This window comes from Phaseolus vulgaris, chromosome 2, assembly GCF_000499845.2.
Source record: "Phaseolus vulgaris cultivar G19833 chromosome 2, P. vulgaris v2.0, whole genome shotgun sequence".
NCBI lineage: Eukaryota > Viridiplantae > Streptophyta > Magnoliopsida > Fabales > Fabaceae > Phaseolus > Phaseolus vulgaris.
Window position 1 is genome coordinate 39,781,318 of NC_023758.2, and position 20,715 is coordinate 39,802,032.

Genomic DNA, 20,715 nt, shown 5'->3' on the forward strand with positions numbered 1-20,715 from the left:
TTCCTTGACAATTTTTGGCAAACAATTAAAAGGATACAAAAATAACAAAAATGAAGGAAAGACAACAAAGAACACTCAAGAAAAATTTATCACTTTAAATTAATAATTTAAAAATAAAAAATCTATTAAAAAATAAATGGAATTTTTCTTAAAGTATAAACTTCAATTCAAAATAAATTTTAAATTTTGACTTTAAATTTATTTATAATATAAACCTACAGTCATTCGCTAACTAGACAGGTCAATAAACAATTTAATTAACTAATAAAAAATAATATTTATAAAAATAATAATTACAAAAATATAGATCAAATAGAATTATCCAATACAAAATATAAAATTCCTATTCTAATTTAAAGTTGTTTTTTCTTTTATTATCAATTGCATGTTGAAAAAGAATGAGAAAAAAAAGGAGGAAAAATCTTTACTATCAATTTAAGAATTAATTTAGGGAATGTCTTCTTGCACCTTCATAGTTACTTACTACACCCCATAATTATTGTGATTCCAAAATACCCTTCTAATTTGTATTTTAAATTCTATAATTCGAAATACAAAGTTAATTTTTAAATTCTATAATTTAAAAATTATTTTTAAATTAAAAAATAATTTTAAATTGTTAAATCGGAAATTAAAAGAATTCTAAACCCTAAACTCTATAATTCAAAATAAAAATTTGCTTAGCCATGTTTTCTATAAAAATTCATATCAGTTTTATTCTCTTTATGCGCAGGGACTTAGGAGTCTCTTTCAATTTCATTAAGGGTAAAGTAGACTTTTTTCACTTAAAGTATTAAAGATGGTTTCTTCCACAAGTTTTCCCAAAAAGGATTCACAGCTGCTCTCATTGAACGAAGAAGCTTATGTGCAGGGACTTAGAAGTCTTTTTTAATTTTTATTAAGGATAAAGTAGACTTTTGGAGCTACAGGAAGAACCTCCCATAGATTTAGCTCTTCTAAAAATCATTCCCACGGTAAAAAAAAAGTTTCTGAATCTAGTCTCCTTGCCACTTCCAATTTTCCACAAAGCTCTATTTAGATGGAAATTTGATGACTACACAACCATGAATGTCTCCTCGACCATACGTTTCTATATTTTCACAAGCTATGGTTTCATATGCCATTAATTTGAATTTCACCATTGCTGTTTTTATTTAACACATACATAAATCTTCCTTGTATGTGTAATGTTTCTCAAACACAACGAAGTTAATATAATGTAAAAACAATATCAACATTGAAAGAAGACAAGTATACGGATACAAAAAACAGAAGGTTGGTTTGTATAATTTCACAAAATCCCAAAGGTGATTAATGTAATTTACAATATAATTTATACTTTGTATCTGTCAATCAACAATACAACAATAAGGCATTTCTAATGTTGCCCTGAGAACTACAACAATCTTAAGAGAAGCTTCCCTTACGAAAAACAAGAGCACAGGAAAATGTGTCATAAGACTCGGGCACACACGAAATTGAAAGTGAAACAAACCAGTGTTCTTCTAGACAATAATGGTCTCGGCTCAAAAGAACAGATATCTGAAATAACACTTCATCATGATATCAGATTTTCTTGGCGTTCTTTAACTTCCGATCTGGCTCAAATATCATTGTTAGATCATATGCATTCTTTACTACCAATAATCAAATAACTGCTGTTTAATATTTGATCACTGAGAAACACAAACATATGGAAACAAGACCACTTATTCAAGATACATATATTACACAGTCAACACAAACCATCTTCAGCCCATATAAGCTTGAACTTACCTCAACTCTGCAAGAGCAGCAAAAATATTCAAAGAAGCCCCCTTCTTCTTTTGTAATCACTGACTGACAGCGTCAGGGAATGCCTCCTGCCATCATTTTCCAATACTCTAAATCCAACTGTTGATTCTATCCTTTGTTTTCTTGCCATAAATCCTGCCTGAGCTCCTTGGGCCCCACCATATTTTTGAAGTAATGCTAACGAAATTGGAAGCTCAAAATTGTGCAGCATATTTGACTCTGTTCCCTGATCCACAGGAGCACTTGTATCCACCAACTTCCCAGCGTCAGCAGCAGCTTCCAAGGCAGCAGCAGTAGCCACCAGGCCAGCCTCCGCTGTAACTGGCGCTCCTGTTGAATTGGTGCCAGGTCCAGCCACAATGCCATTGACACTATTATTTCCAGCTGCAGCCTTTTCACCAGTATAATAATTCCTTGATCTAGTCCATCTCCTTGAAAATGGATCATAACCTGCCTCCCCAGCTTTCAAACCAGTATTCACTGGCTTCAATTCAGAGGCATTCTTGAAGTTCTCAAACCTGTTTTTTCTATTCATCTCAGCCAGCTTCAATGCCTTGGCATCCTTCTGCTTTGCATGTCTGGATGCCTCTAATTCTTGCAGTCTTGCCTTGATCCTATCCACTTCTGCCTCATCATGCTTACTTTGTGCTATTTCCAATTCCCTCCTCAGCCGATCCTTCTCAGCAGCAACATTTAGTGGCCTTGTTGAGGCAGACTTTTTTTCTTGTAACATCTGCTTCACAGTAGCCGCTGAGTAGACAAATGTTATGGCTTTTTGTATAGCTTGTTTTTTTTCTAACACGTCTTGTTTAGTGGGCATCCTTCCACCACTGCGATCTACTTCCTTAACCCACTGTTTGAACTCCTCTTCAAGTGGTGCAGAGTCACTAACCATAGCCATTTGCCACCTAGCAGCAGAACTTTCATTTCCCCAAACAACATTCAAATACTTGTATGTAGTTTTATTTTCCAATTTATACTGTCGATCAGGTTCTGAAGCATCAACATTTTTCACCATGCAGAGTCGGTAGATAGGTCCAGTTTTTGATCTACCAATTCCCACTCTTACAAAGCAACCAACTATTAACTCCTCAAAGAAAGGCTCCATAAACCATTTGGCAAGTTTTGATCTACGGATAGTTATTTCCTTTATATCCTGAAATGAAGGACCCTCAGACCCAGTTAATGCCCTGTCATCATCACTGTCACCAATTCCTCCATCCCCAGTTGATCCTTCATCATCGCTGTGGGACCTACTTTCACTCTCACTATGACTTGAACTACTGAGACTAGTTGACGTGAATGGTTTGCGCTTTGGAGGAGAAAAATGCCGGGGCCCTGCATTTCTTGATGCCTCTCTCAGTTTCCGGTGAGCTTCTGGATCTTGTTGCTTCAATCGCTTTGCACGCAATTCATTTAGTGCATCATTCTTGGCTGACCTGTCAGCAGATCTGGCTGATGCACGCATTCGCGATGACGACATAGGTGGAGACTGTTTTCTGGGCACTGATACCTTTCCTTTCTCACGCTTAGATGCTATTTTCCCCAATAAATTTTTATCATCCTTTTTTGTAGCTCTATCCGACAAAATCATCTCCCTTTGAAGTTCAGTCATCTCAGAAAGCTTCCGCCTGTCATCCTCATCCTTGTAGAGATCATCACCAATATTTGATTCATCACTGCTATCGCCATCATGATCACTGTGACCATCATCATCGTCTGCTTCTTCCTGACTGCCTAAATCATCATCTCTTTCTGATGGATCTAACCTTTTCTTTAGAGGAACTTGTGATCCAGATGGCTTTCTGCTTGCATAATTGAGCTCATCATCTGAATCATCATCCCTAGAATCACTCCCACCATCTGAATAAGCTCCATCATGTCGTCTCCTTGAAGGCGGAAGAGAATGGCGATTTCTCCCAGATGTGCCAGTTCTCCCTGCAGCCTCCAAAAGTAAATTCTCCAAATCGGCCATAATTGACCCAGCTTCAACTTAAATATTATCCTGCATGCATCAAAAGAATCCACAAAGGCAGTTGCAGATGAGAATACCATACATTAAATGAAAACAATTAATTTGGTGCATAAATGTATTTAAGCCATATATGGTAGTAGTTATGATGTGTAAAATATTCAAATGCAGGTGTGCAGTATGATCTCTTTTACATTATCACAAAAACTTCTTTACACGGGTATGACTCATGCATTATTACCACATTTATGCAATTTGACCTGTTTTCATTATTACTACAAGACTAATTTTAAAGAGAAATCAGTACTTAGTACATGTGTCGTAAAGTTATACGATACAATTATCTAAGCAGCGATACAAATTGCTGCAACACTCAATTTTTTCCTGAATCAATATTGTACTGTTTGAATCGCTTTCAGAATCACATGAATCAGGATTCTGGATTGATTCAGTGCACATGGGTGGAATTGTGCATGGGTCACACTCCAAAACGGCTAGGGTCATGCAACCCAGTTTGAAAAACCCTAGATATGCTTTATTTTTTGTTCCAATTTGATCAGGAAGAGAGACAACATGTCGTTCTTTTCTTCTATTCATTATTTTTCCTTTCCAGCCTCTCATCCATAATCTCTTTTCTTCACCTACGCCCCTGACCCACTTATCTCTGCCTTTCTTCATGTCTACTAAAAACACAATAAATGTTAGTAATGTTCCCTTCTACTCCCGAACAACACGTGTTGCTGCAGTTTTGCTCCCTTCCTTTGCTTTACACTTTACACGTACTAATATTTAAGTGTATGCTCCATTTTTTTAATGTTTACGTTACGACACGATTCAAAATATAATTTTCCGTTACATCATTTATATCTCAATTCAACTACCATGCATGAATCTTTCCGTTACATCATTTATATCTCAATTCAACTACCATGGAACCCACCCATACAAGAGGACACGGGTCAGTTCGGACTGGTTCCATCACATTTTTTTTTATCCAAACTTGTCAATTTTAATAAGTTCATACCTTTTCTACTTGGGATTTTTCAACTATGATTTACTATTGAATAATAAAAAATGGAAAACTATGTAAAGCAACACAATCTCTTGAGCATACTCAATTATTGGTTAAAATGTTTTGAAATTCACAAATGTTGGTGGTTCAAACTTCTCTTACAATGTGCCTCTCTCTCCAAATCTTGTAGTTTCAAATAGATTTTAACTAATGGTTTACTGTGCAGCTAGCATTCCTCTGTACAACAATCCCCGATACATCCAAATGGATATTCTATATAGGGAAGTTGAAATTGGGTCGGATTGAAACATGGTTCACGTACAGAAGCGGTTTGTCATTTTTCACACTATAATTACAATATCTAGGTATGCAAGGTCTCATGTTTCACTATATCATTAGAAGACTTCTCCTATAAATAACCAGGAATGCAGTACCCTTATTAGGGTTATTGGGAGAAAAATGCAACCATGCTCATGCCAACAGAAACCATAACTAAAATCAATTAACCAAAGTACACCAAATCATAAAATTCCATTAAACAATATTCAAGAACAACAAGATCTTGGTACAAAAAAAGAATTGATAGATCGGGAAGCTTAAGCTTACGGCTAAAGAAACTGAAAAAAAAAAAGATGTATAAGTTGAGAGTAGCTATATATTCCTAATTATTTGCTATTGTAATTGAAATATTCAATGTAGGAAAGGAGGTTCACCCAATGATCACAGACTCAGTAGTGAGTGAGTGAGAATATGTGATTGCATGGAGAGAAGGAGAAGGGGACAAACCACTTGATATACAAGAGAAAATAACCCCTCTTTGTAATTGAGACAACTCACAATCAATGGTTTGATAAATTATAAAAAAAAACTGCACTTTGCACTAAACACAGGTATACCAAGAAGAACCAACTCTTATAACTTGATCTGTACAAGGAAAAACAAGATTTGAACAATAAAATGCAGTTTCTAAAAGACATTGACATACCTATTAAAGAAGCCAGAGGGAGCAAAGAAAGGGAGATCAGACACTGTGGAGGAAGCAACACCTTCTTTGATCGGTTGCACCACCCAAGCTCGTTCAACTATGACGACCAGAGGCGGCACAAGCTCAGGGAAGAGGCTTGCCTGTGTTGTCTAGGGTTTCCTTTTCACAATCACACTATTGGGTATTCTTTTCACGGCAAAATTCTTGTCCTTTTTCAAATGGGTTCTATTTTTTTGACCTGAACAAGGAAGCTCTTATGACTCATATTAGATATTTGTTGTAAGAAAATATTAATATTAAATCTTATCAAAACAGCAGAGGGTTCCTCTATTTCAATCTTGTACCATCTTATAAAATATGACAAACATATCCTTAACATAACAATATTCAAATTATGTAATTTTTAGTATTTAAATTATTTAATTAAGAAAATAGTTTTAAATTATGTAGTATAAAATTAGTTTTAAACAATATAACCTAAGATAATAAGTTTTGATAAAATATCTCGAATTGCATAATTTAAAACATATAATTTAAAGTGTAGTTAAGCTTGAGTATGAGTTTAAGTATTTTGATCTCATTTTGAAAATAGAAGTTGATCTCTTTCATTGGCTGATGGATGTATTTTTATTTCAAATATTAATTAAATAAGTTTTTATAAAAAATTATAGTAAATAAAATATGATATTACTAAATGTTGAATATCAAAATGAATAGTAAAGAATTTTTTTTCTTTAGTATCAAATATCAATTAAAAATAATAATTACATAAATTTTAAAAAATATTGTAATGAAGTAAAAATATTAAATGTGTACCTTACAAAAAAAAAATTAATATCAAATATCAATTAAATAATAATAATTACATAAATTTTAAAAATAGTGTAAAGAGTAAAAATATTAAATGTGTACCTTACAAACTACTTTATCATTTAATTTGATATTTGTATTCCTTAAATACATTATACAACTTGGAAGAAAAAAAATATGTTATCAATTGATAAAGGAAAAATTAAATTAAAGATTAAAGATTTGAGTGAGATATTAGAAGAGAATCACGTAAAGACAAAAATTATATTAATAAGACTACGACAAAAGGAAAACTAGATTATGGATTTTATTGAACTTTGTAAATATTAAATTATATCATACTTATTCTTATATTTGTCCTAGTCTTCATAATTAATATAAAAAAATTATCACAATTGGTATAGGTGTGGATAATACCACGAAAACGAATTTAGTTATCATCTCTAAATATACTTTTGAATTACATACCATAGAATATGATTATTTTAAATTATGCTATTTGAAGTATATTTTGAATAATTTTTATATAATTAAAAATATTTTAAAACATAGTTTTAAATTAATTATAAAATATTATAACAGAACTACGCTAAATATTTTTATTTTTTATATTAGAAAAGTTAGAGGAAGAAAAAACTACATGATTATGTGTATAATTATTTTAATCCAAACACGTGTGAAACTACACTAAACAAGTAGAATTAAACCAAGTGTGAAGATCAACGGAGAGCCAATTAAGACAAGATTTATTAAGTTGGACTGAAAAAATAAAGTAATTAATTTCATTATACCTTTGAAGAGTTAGCACAGGCACGTGACATGTGTTATATTAGAGTAAAAATTTAGTACTTAATTAAATGATTGAGTTAAACATACTTTTATAAAGTGTATTTTTTTAAGGAAATTCTGATTTGATTTCCAAAACTTAATTCAAGAATTATTATTTTTTCTAAATAAAAGTTAAACATAAAATAGATTAATTTAAAACTAGATACATTTTTAAATTAACTTAACATAAAATAATTATATCTTACTACGGGCATCTGCATCCACTTTAATTAATTAATATAACAAAATATATTTAAGAAAATTAATTATTATAATAAAATTAATTATGAAATAGTACTATAATTTATATTAAAGTTATAAAAAATTATATAGATAAAAAGCAATTATGAAAATAATTTTTTACATTGTAATTATATCAAGGGAACACGGGTAAACTTTCATCAAAATAAAAAAGTAAAATTATAATAAAATATGTATAAAAAAGTAGTTATATTTCAATTTTTATTTAAAAAATCATGATTATAATTATACAATAAATACACTTTTTGTTTTAAATTTTTATAATATTATGATTATGATATAAGAATACATGTAAATTTTAAAATAAAAAGTAAAATTATAATGAAATATGTATAAAGTATTTATAAAGTATTTTTTTTTTTAAATCATGATTATAATTATATAATAAAAACACTTTCAATTTTTGTGGATAATCTTTTTAAATAATATAAATTAAAAAGTTGGATAGTAAATATAAAGAATACAAAGGAAAAAAAAGGTTAAAATTTTTTTTTTACAAAATATACTATTTCACAGTTCTTTGAATGAATGAGAATCCAATTACACCCCTGGATATATTTTTTGGCAAAAGACATGTGCATTCTTTTGTTATTTGCAGTTTTTAGAAGTTCGATCAAGCATTGATGCGAAGTTCTTAACAATATTTTGCAACAACAAAATATCTTTTTCTTTCTGATGAAGATTCCTCCTTGCAGATTTTATAGAACACTGTAAGGATCTGTTTACATTCTAATTTTCAGAAAGTTCCTGCACTCATGAGTACTCAAGTAAAGTTGAATGCTTGAAGTGAGTTCACAATCTTTTATTTCTGGGTTACCTCACTTGTTATGTTAGGCTCTACTAACAGGTACAAGTACATTACTACCTATTTCAAGCTAATGGAATACCATCACTAATATTCTGTACTTCATTAGTTAGGATTTCTGCGAAAAATCTTCATCACAATTCTTTGAAAATATAACATCTGGCACCTCCTCAATATCATCTGCAGGCTAATAATGGAACACAAACATGTCACAACTCCCAAACATGAATAAGAATAAAATTTGTAACATATCCAAGACAACCAACTTACCTGCCATAGTTCCAGTAGATGCCAAAACAAAAAACTCAATATCATAACCAAGCAAAAGAGCTTGCCTGCCAAAGCTCCACAAGACAAGTATCTAAAAGAGAAGAGACAATCAGAAATTGTAGAAGTAGCCCCTGATATTTGTAGGGTCTGAAAAAATGCTCTCACATTAAGATGACACCATTTCAACAAAGCATACAATATATAAATACTCAGATTCTTTTGTTCCTACTCCTAATTTAGGTATTTATTTTACATATGAACCACTTACGCCAACAAGAGAATTGTCAAAGCTGTAGTTTAGTTAAATGAAGATCCCAAAGTACAGTGCTTAAATTCTGACTTACGTTACAAGAAGATTAGATAATGCTAATTTCACATGATTGAAACAGAATGAATAGTGGACTTTTTTTGTACAATTTGTGTTGCTGATAGAATCAAATAGAACCAGGAAAGTATTACCGTGAGAGACATTCTAATAGACTTTGATTGGGACATTTCAAAGCACGATCATATACAATTTCAGTCCGCTTGGCAACATCATGCCAGTTGTAGAGTTCCCTCAGCTACAGAAAATAAATAAATCAATTGAAGGGTAACTAGTTTTCATACTGAAAGCAACAGAATGAGGCTATTTAAACTACAAACTCACTCGATTGTGCATGACTTGTGGATCAATTTTGGGAAGCATAGATATTGCCGTTTGGATTGCTTGCACTATATCACCTGGATCAGGTTCTGCCAACACTACCATGTCATCAGGTAAAACCTACAGCAAGGGATTTAATATATATCAACAACTGATTATAGTATTTCCAATTGACTCATTAACCATGAATGCGAAACTGGCTAGAAATGAAATTTCATAAGACAGTTTATCAAAAAGAAACTATGTTAAAAACATTTATACTCAAACCAAACAGGTGCAAAAAGAATATGCGAGATACCTACCTCAGGAACACCTCCAACTCGTGTGCTCACTGTTAACAATCCACAACTAGCAGCCTCTAATATGGCCATGCAAAAAGCTTCTGTCAAGGAACTATAACAGTGCAAAGCTCCGATAAGACAACAGATATAAAAGAAATAATATTGGAAATAACTCAGAAGTACTCAAAACAAGAATGCAATACTGAGTTAAAATCAATAATTTCATATTAGAAGAATGCAATACTAAATAGCTTGGATCAGATCTTGATATTTTATGCAACTCATATGTCATGTATCAGCATGTGCAGGTTCCACATTGACTTTATGTGATGTAAGCCAACCAGGTGTACATGACAAAAAAGGTAGAAAGAACGTAGCATTTATCATTTTGGGGTTCTTCAAGGTTCATGGTCACAAGTTTGAGTCATTAGAATTGCTAAGATCGGCTTAGTTCAATGTACACCTTAATTTTAGCCATGTGTATCATTTTAGCGTTGTATAGCCGAGCATGATCTTCGGACCCCAAACAATCTGGAAGAGATGAGTGATCTCACATAGACAATGGAGCAAAAAAAAAAAACTTTTGCTGACTCCATTTGAAAAACCTTACGACAAAATTGGCAGAGGTTTTGTCCAAAAATCAGGCTACATCACAATCCCCAATCTCTGATTCGCCTACTGTACCCATCAGCACCAAATTGGATGGATCCAACTATGATCTATGGTCCCAGGTGGCTGAGACATACATCTCAAGCAAAAACAAACTGGGATATATTGACAGATCATACCCTCAATCGTTAACAACTGATCATGACGTTTAAAAAATGGACTGAGAATGCCATATGAAAGGATGGTTGATAAACTCAACGGATTCCTCATTGATGGGGAATTTAATTAGCTTCCCCACAGGTTTGGGAAGTCATTACTACCACATGTTTTGATGGTTCTAACACTTAGCAGGTTTATGACCTTCTACTACATGAGGAAAGTTTATCTCTTTCTGGATGAACTGAATGAATGACTCGATAACATTAGGAGTGACATACTCCAACTGAAGCATTTCCCAGTCGAGCAGGTTTATGCACATGTTGGTCGCATCATCAACACAGTAGAAAAGAACAAGAGTCCTTCAGGACATCCATCACTAAGTTAGTTAAGGCACTTTTATTTTTACATTTACAACAAATTTGCATTTGATACTTGCATTTTGGCTAAAATGCATAGAACTTCTATTAGACAAGTTTGAATAAAACCTTTGTTCCATTTACTCTAATACATTCTAATGTGCCGGTACCTTCCCCTGGAACTATCGTATTTAATCGTCGTTGGTTTGTAATATTTGTGGATGATTGCAAGCAAAAGACATGGCTGTACTTGATGAAGTGGCTCTACTTGATGAAGACTAAAGATGAGATGTTTCAAATATTTCAGAATTTTCATTCATGATTCAAAATCAATTCTTTGCAAGGTTTCAAGTCCTTCGGTAGGATAATGGAGCGGCGTTTGTTAACCATACTTCCAACAACGTAGTCTTGTTCACGATCAGTGCTCTCAAAAGCCCCATTGTCGAGATAAAATTGTCATATTATCTCCACATTTGCTAATGTATTTATAAGATATATATTGTTTGTCATGAACAACAACCAAGGAAAAGCCACCCAATAGATATTCCCCTGATGTAGAAGAAAGGTGGTACAAATACCCCATTGCAAATTATCTGTCTACTCAACATCTATCAAAGCCAACCCAGATCTTCACGGATACATTGTCCTGTAATATTCTAAATAATGTGGAGGAAGCCTTAGCTGATTCTAAGTGGGCGCAAGCCATACAAGAGGAAATGGAAGTCTTACCAAAAGAAATACAAAGGTTGGTGGGTAGACTTATTTTTTTTGTTCCCGATATTACCTATTACCTATGTGATCAGTGTATATTACCTATGTGATCAGTGTACATTACCTATGTCGTAGTGAGCCAATTTATGTACAATCCAAGTGATCAAACATATGGATGCAGTGAACCAAACACTTGGCTTTTTAAAATCCTCACCAAGAAAGGGGTTGATGTTCTCTAAGAACAATCACTTGAATTGAATGTTGAAGGGTACACTGATGCGGATTAGGCAGGGAATATTCTTGACAGGAAATTCACATCTGGCTACTTCTCATATGTGAGGGAAATTTAGTTACATGGAGAAGTAAAAAGCATAAGGTAGTGACTTTGACTAGCGTTGAACCTGAGTTTAGGGGCATGGCAAAAGGATTGAATGAACTATTATGGCTTAGAGAAGGTTACGAATGGAGATGAACCTGTTTTGTGACAATAAAGTTGCAATTGTCATATCTCACAAATCTCTTTCCAATATGATTGAACGAAGCATGCATAGGTAGATTGGCATTTCATAATGCAGAATCTCAAAGTATGTTAGTTGATTTCCTTTTGTCAAGTCCGAAAACCAGTTGGAAGATATTCTTACGAAGGCATCATTAGAATCGCAAGAAAATATGAACATTAACTACAAAGATCAACCGTCAAATCCCTTAGTTCAAGGTCAGCCTTACTTTTAGCCATCTGTATCATTGTATAGGCTAGTATATAGCCTAAAAATACCTCTGTTATGAACTTATGACAGTTAATAAAATAATACTTTGGGGGGGTCAATGATATTTTACTAACCAATCCTCTGGTTTAAAAATAGCTATCATCTCAGCACAGCATATTTTGCACCTTGTTTTTGCTGATTGTAAAACAAAACAATTTTTTATCCTCAAGGAAGATAGCGAGATCACTCTCAACCCTACATGATGGAGGAAAATACTAAGCTTCTCTGCAATCACCTCAATGATCTATAAAATAAATCCCTCAAATCTCAGAAGATTTTCCTTTTTTTTCTTTCTTAAAGATGTTATCCAAATCTATAGCTGAGAAGTAAAACAGATGACAACTAAAAGAAATTCTTGAAGGTTGATATGCATCAAACTAAGTTAGCAAATCTAATATTTAATCTTCATCCACTTTGCAATGGCTAGTCCCTCTTATTTATCGAAATTATATTTTACGCCCTGTCCTTCTAACACTAGTAACGTTCTATGGTAGTGAATATTTGCCAGCGAAGTAACAACAATAGTTAAAGTAAATGTAGAAGATCTGACCAACTGCTACAAATTATGATAGAATTATAAACTCATCACCAAGTAAGAGTAAAGTTTTGGAGGAAACTGAACCAGGTTAAGAAGATATGTCCAGATATTAGAACAGATCGAACTTGTGTATGTGGTACAGCTCCCAATAAATCAACTCTATCAAAAAGAGAATGCTTTTCTCTCATCTCTTCCAACCGCACACGCTTAGGTCCATCACCACCAATAATGAATCGAACCTTCAAATAGATATATAAGTTATGCCTTCGAAAGTATTCAGTAAAAAAGCTAAAATATATAATGTACTCTGGACAAACATATTTCTCTTGGTACATAATTTACTGTGAATCCTAGATGATGAAATCAATAAAATAGTAACGCTACATGCAAAGATGCAGAGAGATCACAAATCATAGGAATGGTTGAGGCAGATGCAATATAGAGAGGGGTTGCTCTGTCAATGGTAAAAAGTTCACATCGTAGTGATCACATACACATGAAACACAGATTTCATTAGGTTCTACCAAGATGTTAAGGTTATAACATAAAGGGTTTTAAGAATGCACTTAAAGAGTATTATCTTTGTTATGCATAATTGCATATACAGTAAGATCACCATATAATTTTTTGCCAAGGTCAAGCCATCAAATAAGTTATTGGTACATGTTACTGTAAAACTATAAGTATCATACAACAAAAATATAAAATTAATAGATACTGAATTAGAAAATTATGAAGTTAGAATTCTTGAAAAGGTAGAGATGTATACGTGTTTAATGTACTTACAGCAATGCTCTTTTGAAAAACAGTCATTAGATGTTTCTCAAAAACAAATACTTAACAGAGCACCAGAAGAAGCATCATTGAATTTTGTTAACAAACAGAAATTTCAGCTTTTGCTATCTACAATCACGAGAATGGAAAGGGATACATTACCAAAGGAGTCTTAAATTAATACCCTTAGCTCCATGTTAGACAAAAATCCAATTTCATAAATTTCATTATGCAAGACAAACGAACAGTGATTTCAAATTTCAACAACTCACATTAGGATGTAACCGGCATACTTCTGGAATGACTTCAACAAGCAAGTCTGCTCCTTTCCGGTAAACCAATCGACTGATAATAACAATAACAATTTCTGATCCACTGGGACGGTCCAATGCTGGCTTGAACATGGCTGTGTCAACAGCATTGGGAATAACAAAAACCTTCTCTGGTGCCAAACCTGACCTCAACACTGTGTTTTCCTTGCTTGTGTGGGAAACACAGATTGCTTGACTCACATCTGCCAAGGTAAACTGCATCACCTTGTTCATATGAATGCTTCCAACATCCCCAAAACCATGCAGTGAATGATCTGTGAACACAACCTTGTATCCCATGATCCTCGCATTCAAAAGTGCATCATGGCAAAGTGTTGAGAAGGTTTGATGTCCATGTACTACAGTAATTCTTTCTCGAATGAGAATTGTTCTTATAATTGGTAGCAACCCATACAAGGTTGGAAATGTACTCTGATTAAAGAACTGTCTCCATGGAACATAGTAAACTTTCAAACCACCAGTCATATATCTAACCCCAGAGCGCTTTCCATAAGCATGAGTCACCACCACCACCTAAATAGTCAAAAAAATCAACTGTTCAAATTAATAAAAATTTACCACAGCACAAGCTACAAAAAATGGTAAACTACGCCATCTACAATTAATATGCATTTACTACATTAATCTTCATTTGAATTTATTACTCAAGAAGAATAAGAAGCTATATAACTCAATCCTGAGTACTATACTACCACACCTGACAACAACAAACAATTAAAATCAATTTCTCCCTATCAAAACGAAGTACCAATAATGTAACATGAAGAAGTCCTATAATTTGGGTTCTGAATATCAACTCCCACAATAACTCAAAATGATGAACTGGGAAAAATCTAAGACGCTGACCTTGTGGCCTAACTTGAGCAAGCATTGAGAGAGGTAATAAACGTGGTTCTCGACACCACCAAAGTTGGGATAGTAAAAATCAGATGCCATCAGAACTCTATGCTTCTGGGGTGGTGAATCACCCATCATAATCACGTACCTGTTGCATGCAACCAAAAATGAAAAAGAGATGGTTGTAGTATTGAAAAAAGGTGGTGAAATTCAGGAGAAATGAAAAATGGTAACACATACCTTGCAGAAGCAGAAAGTGGGAGAGTGAGAAGGACTGAGAAGAAAATGAGAAGAAAATAAGAGAAGAGAAAAACGCTTTTTTTCTCTGCGGTTTTCACCGTTTCAAATTCCTGCGTATGAGTTTCAGTATGAAAAAGTAATAAGTATGTGGTCAACATTTTTCTTACCTTTTACGTGTAAATGCTTAGTGCATTTTGCCTTGTCATTTTCTGATTTCTCCATTTGCTGTAGATAATTATTAATTACCTTTTTTAATAGAGTTGTTGTTTAAGATAAGAATTTAATTTTATTTGGAAAAGGTGGAAGGTTACTCTTAATGTCATTATTAATTAGCAGTTAATAGCAATACATTCAAGAATCACAATATAGGATAGCAAAAAGATATAGAAAATAATTATTCATACATTACTCCCATTATGGAAAAAAAAATCATTTGTGTGTTTGAAATGTATAAATATATCCATGTTATAGAATGTTGGGTATTGTAAGATTGAGTATACTTTAGTAAATGGTTTGAAAAAAAAATTAAGAGGATAAAAGAATAAAATAGTCAATTATTTCAACAAATAATCAATTATATATTTTGTGCTTTCAAAAGTTATTTATGAGTCAACCTCAATTTTCTTAGAATAACAAATTATCTCATCAAGAATCATCTTTTATGTGATTTTTTAATGGGTTTTATATATTATCAATTGGTTATATTTGTATGAATTTTTTTTTAAGAAAATAAATATTTCATAAAACTTATTTAATGATGATGAAAATGATTGTTTCTCTGGAAGATTCCAATCAGGTGATTGTGATTAGTGTGATGGACAATGTTATTTAGATAAAAGTTTGTGTAATAGAGAAATGTCTCCATATTGTGAAATTATGTTATTAGTCATTTAATTGTGAGGTACAAATTCTTAAACACTAATTTCATTGAGAACATTATATCCTTAGAAGAAGATAATAAAGTTTATTAGTCTTGGAAAACAATGACAAAAGATTTCATAATCAATTTGACAATCTCGATAGTAAATACTAGTCAACATCAATTGGTAAGAATCCACCTTAGTGTTAAGGATGGAATGTGTTCTCAAAATCATCCAACTTAAATAAAGTAATTTTACCAAGTTTTAGGAATTTAAGTGACAACAAACTCGAGATATGATAAGTTAAGAATGTAAGTGACTTGACAAAAGATTATGACTAAATATCGTAGAAATGATTTTTATGGTTTGTATGCGATTGAAATAATTTTTTGGAACTTGGAAGATGAGTGTGAAACTCACTCCATACATAACATTATCAGAGCTAGATGATAGATCCCGAACTCTATGCGCATGAGTTAGTATCATTGAGTATAGGTGGACACACGAATGCTTTTATGGATGAAAATCATTTGTGGGCCACTTCTAATTCAACATCATGCCAAATGAACCACATGCATAACCTATGACTTATGAGTGTTTTATTTGATACACTCATGCATACCAAAATGTCCATAATGTTGTAGCAGTTGAAATTGTTGATGATCTTATTCTTCTTGATCCTCCTCATCTTCTGCATTTAATTCCTGTCAGGAGAATATAAAGACTACACCTCCCGCTTAGCTTACTTCAAAAATCTGATACACATTGCCCACCCACCTTCTGTCTAAACCTAGTTAGGGGGAAGCTTGAGGAGACTCACTCAGCCCATGGTAGACTTGGTAGACAACATCTCGAATGAGGAAGAAGAGGACTTGAATGAGGTCTTAGAAATCCAAATTTGATACCTGTTACAGAGCATAAATGAGAAAGTTGAGCAACAGACATAAACTCATTGTCTTAATGTTTTGAGTTGGAGGTGATGTCATAAGCTCTTATATATGAGTTTTTCAATAACTCATTTATCAAATTTTCATAATGTATACCTCCGTAAAAGATCCAACAATGACATTAGAACTTATAATTTGTCTTAATGGTTGGTTGAGACGAAAGACCTTTATTAAGATAAATAGTGATACAAGTAACTATCACTCTTGAGTAAGTTTTTGAAAGACCCAAGAAAAACATCTAAAAATTCCCTAAAATCATTAATTAAGATATTGCATTATAACATCAATATAAGATAACATTCTTAAGAAGTTTAATTTCACAAATATTCTTCACATGAAAATACATTTAAGTTTTTTAGTATATATATATATATATATATATATATTATAACAAATAAACTGTGACAAAGTATTATATGTGTAATGTGTCCTAATAAATCATTAAAAACTATTGAAAAAAATATTAAGTTAAACAATAATCTTTATTTAAATAGTGTATAAATAGTAGTTATACTTTTCATTTTTGGGTGTTCCATTCAATTCCTATCAGTTATTCAATTATATCAATTAAAGAAAGAAAGTGGATAATTAATTCACACGTTCAGCGAATCAAACACGTTGTTACTGTATTTTATAATATCATATTTTGGTTATTAAATTACTATTATTATTAATTTTAAATAAAAAAAAATTGGAATAGAATCACGCTGACTCCAAAAGAACATCATTTCACGCGTACACTGTTAAGAAAACTTCAAAATAGTTTAATTAGTTTGTACAATGCATAAGACGTGTCAATAATTTGTCATTTTTCATGGATTATTGAAAATGAATTATTACAGAGTCTTCTCTATTCTTTCTTCCAACTCAATTCCTGTCCTTCAACCTTCCATTAATCAATTCCAAACAAATTCAAAACCACCAACTTTTTATCAGGAGTAACAATACAAGCATCATTCAAAGAATTTCATTTTCTGAATACTCCCAAAATAAAATTTAAATACTAATATTAGAAAAACATTTACAAGAATTAATTGCTTTAGGATTGGTGATGACACAAATTTTATTAGATTTATTAGGAAAATATTACTTTAAAAAGCGTGTCTAAAACTGCACAGTAAAAGAGAAGGAAACTATAAAAATTGTATACGATCTTTAGTATTGAATTGAAACATACGCAACTTTTTTTTTTTTATAAATGATTGTCTTTCGATCCGATCCGAGGGAATAGTATTTATTTGAATCCAAATTGATTTATTTGGATCCAAATTGAACCTTAATGTAATAGATTTAAAAATTAATTAGTAAGAGTGATGATGTGATAGTATAAAAAATTGGAGTTGTAAATAATATCATATTTTCATTAATTAATGTATATAAATAAATATTTTATAGTAAACATGGCAACTTGCAAGCGGAAAAATCTAAGAAGAGCTTCAGAGACAGTTCCTCTGACAAGAGTTGAGTTTCGCTCCGCGTTCAGTGATGGATCGAATCCAGCACAAGTTCGTGAAGGTTGGTGATTCTCTCAGTCTTCACGTCGCAGAAATCGGAAGCGGTAAGAATCAATCCAACGCCGTCGTTTTAAGCTCATGCATTTTGCTTCCATTGTTGATTTGTTCTGTATTGTATTGGTGTTTTCAGGTGGAAACGCCGTCGTATTCTTGCACGGTTTCCCTGAGATATGGTACTCCTGGCGGCACCAGATGATAGCCCTTGCCGATGCTGGATTCAGAGCCATCGCCTTCGATTACAGAGGCTATGGTCTCTCCGATCCTCCACCCCATCCCGACAACACCTCCTGGTCTCATATTCTCGACGACCTCCTTCATATTCTTCAAGCTCTTCATCTTCCAAAGGTACTCTCTCTCTCTAAAATGGTTTCCTCTATACATGCATGCAACCAATTTAAGAAATCACCTTAATGAAATGATGATCCATGCTTAATCTGTTGCCTAATTGATTCTCCTCCTTTAGGTGTTTCTTGTTGGAAAGGATTTTGGAGCTCGTCCTGCACATCTGTTTTCCGTTCTACACCCTGAAAGGGTCTTGGGAGTTGTTACATTGGGAGTTCCCTATGTTCCCCCAGGCCCCTCTCTCTATCACAAAGCCTTTCCTGAAGGCTTCTACATTTTGAGATGGAAGGTAATTTTAACTTAAATTTATTTTTTTCTTACTCTTTTTTAATGCAAACACTAAACACTAAACAATTGAGAATCTTTATTTAAGTCTTAAATTCTTTTACTCTTGTCATTAAGAACTGGACTATAAAACTAACTCAATTATAAGTTCAAGAAAAATTTAGAAATATGTTCTCTAGATGACTCCATTTGATATTAAGTATCAAGAAGTTAACTTTAAACATAAGCATAACTTACAAAATCGAACACTCAGCATGATACCTATAATGATGTTACTGTAACTTGGATTCTATCTATATCAGGAACCTGGAAGGGCAGAAGCTGATTTTGGACGGTTTGATGCAAAGACTGTTGTGAAAAATGTTTACATCCTCTTCTCAAGAAGTGAAATACCAATAGCTAATGAAAAGCAGGAGATCATGGATTTGGTGGAACCTGATACTCCTCTCCCCTCTTGGTTCACTGAGGAAGATCTTGCAACATACGGTGCCTTGTATGAGAAATCTGGATTCCAAAATGCATTGCAGGTTCCATATAGGTACTATCAGTTGTTCTTTATTACCTTTTTTGTGAAATCCAATTTCTTATCACAAAACTACAAGCAGGGGTGCATTCTTGTTATGATGTGTTGGTTTTGTTTGTATTTGTAGGTCATTTGGTGAAGTGTTTAACTTACCAGATCCTGTGATTAGAGTTCCTGCACTTTTGATAATGGGTGACAAGGATTATATATTGAAGTTTCCTGGGATTGAGGATTTAGCAAAGGGTGAAAAAGCAAAAGAGCATGTTCCCAATTTGGAAGTTACGATTATACCTGAGGGAACTCATTTTGTTCAAGAACAGTTTCCCGAACAGGTGAATCGACTTATTCTGGATTTCCTGGCCAAGCATACTTGATACTTAGCCAACAGTGCAGGACTTTCTTCATGAAGGGTTATGTGGAGTGTGAGAATTTAGCAAGGTTTTTAGAATGAGAAAACTTTTTATTTTGTGGGAGCCTATGAATGATAGCTGAAGCTAAATAACGTGAACTTTACACAAAGAACTACTTTATTGATGGATTTCTTGTGTAGGATAGGGAATTACTAAGGTATGCAGTATGATTTTTGGAATAAATAAATAAGAATAATAGTTTAACTTTGATATACTATATTTAGAGGTTGATGCACTATATTAAATTCAATATATATTTTCTGATTTGAGTTTTTCATTGTGACTTCTCATATTAAGTTACAACAATTTTTTACTGTAATCTTCTTTCATTATTAAGAAATGTTTCTGATTGAACATCTTCACAAATTCTCTCACCATACCATTCACCATGTCGCCGAAGAAGTAGTCTTCAATATTCCATCCCTTGCTGCTGGGTTCCTGCAAAGGATTCATATCCCTAATCAAACATCTCAACCACTTTGATTTAATTGAATTCATTCATACAAATTGGGTTCTAGTGAATTTTTTTATGTCAGTTTTACAGAAATCTCCATGTTAAAGACAGAATTAATAAAAATCTAAACAATATAGAAAGTTTAATTATTTAATGTCAATTAAAAAATATAATAAATTTAATTTATTATGTCAGTTTTTTATCAACTGTACAAAATCTAAGTTAATCGAATATGCAACCTCTGTAAAAATGAGTTTTTTTCGACGCTACTACCTTTTATGTGAATTACCCTATAATAATTCTATTAATAACTGTTATATACAAAGTAGGGGTGCTTAAAAAAAATTATTGTTTTAGTGGTTTTCCTTCATAAATAATAATAGCATTCACAAT

At 32.6% G+C, this 20,715-nt stretch overlaps 3 protein-coding genes across 3 annotated transcripts; 1 reads left to right on the top strand and 2 right to left on the bottom strand.

The window, feature by feature from the left end:
* Window positions 1-1,260: 1,260 nt before the first annotated feature.
* Window positions 1,261-6,076, bottom strand: LOC137812013 (protein RTF1 homolog). The gene is made up of 2 exons (XM_068613882.1): window positions 5,764-6,076; window positions 1,261-3,799 (listed from the first exon to the last, which is right to left on the bottom strand). Exon 2 carries the CDS (start codon window positions 3,767-3,769, stop codon window positions 1,805-1,807), a length of 1,965 nt encoding a protein of 654 aa, XP_068469983.1. The 5' UTR covers window positions 3,770-3,799; window positions 5,764-6,076; the 3' UTR covers window positions 1,261-1,804.
* Window positions 6,077-8,298: 2,222 nt separating this feature from the next.
* Window positions 8,299-15,122, bottom strand: LOC137812014 (phosphatidylinositol N-acetylglucosaminyltransferase subunit A-like). Its single transcript, XM_068613883.1, has 9 exons — window positions 14,988-15,122; window positions 14,757-14,895; window positions 13,851-14,423; window positions 12,889-13,043; window positions 9,686-9,776; window positions 9,387-9,503; window positions 9,197-9,300; window positions 8,738-8,828; window positions 8,299-8,654 (listed from the first exon to the last, which is right to left on the bottom strand). Exons 2-9 carry the CDS (start codon window positions 14,883-14,885, stop codon window positions 8,577-8,579), a joined length of 1,338 nt encoding a protein of 445 aa, XP_068469984.1. The 5' UTR covers window positions 14,886-14,895; window positions 14,988-15,122; the 3' UTR covers window positions 8,299-8,576.
* A 2,859-nt stretch (window positions 15,123-17,981) lies between these two features.
* LOC137812010 (uncharacterized) lies at window positions 17,982-20,085 on the top strand. The gene is made up of 5 exons (XM_068613881.1): window positions 17,982-18,352; window positions 18,439-18,653; window positions 18,772-18,939; window positions 19,238-19,473; window positions 19,586-20,085. The coding sequence occupies exons 1-5, from the start codon at window positions 18,280-18,282 to the stop codon at window positions 19,830-19,832; spliced, it is 939 nt and encodes a 312-aa protein (XP_068469982.1). The 5' UTR covers window positions 17,982-18,279; the 3' UTR covers window positions 19,833-20,085.
* The last annotated feature ends 630 nt before the right edge of the window (window positions 20,086-20,715 follow it).

Excerpts from the sequence above, each read along its gene's own strand:
- LOC137812013 (XM_068613882.1), bottom strand. The coding sequence starts at position 3,769 with ATGGCCGATTTGGAGAATTTACTTTTGGAGGCTGCAGGGAGAACTGGC.
- LOC137812014 (XM_068613883.1), bottom strand. The coding sequence starts at position 14,885 with ATGATGGGTGATTCACCACCCCAGAAGCATAGAGTTCTGATGGCATCT. Across the intron at positions 9,777-12,888 it reads GGACATATCTTCTTAACCTG|TTCCTTGACAGAAGCTTTTT; the intron begins GTTCAGTTTCCT and ends GCACTGTTATAG. Across the intron at positions 8,829-9,196 it reads CTATTAGAATGTCTCTCACG|ATACTTGTCTTGTGGAGCTT; the intron begins GTAATACTTTCC and ends CTTCTCTTTTAG.
- LOC137812010 (XM_068613881.1), top strand. The coding sequence starts at position 18,280 with ATGGATCGAATCCAGCACAAGTTCGTGAAGGTTGGTGATTCTCTCAGT. Across the intron at positions 18,353-18,438 it reads CGTCGCAGAAATCGGAAGCG|GTGGAAACGCCGTCGTATTC; the intron begins GTAAGAATCAAT and ends TGGTGTTTTCAG. Across the intron at positions 18,654-18,771 it reads AAGCTCTTCATCTTCCAAAG|GTGTTTCTTGTTGGAAAGGA; the intron begins GTACTCTCTCTC and ends CTCCTCCTTTAG.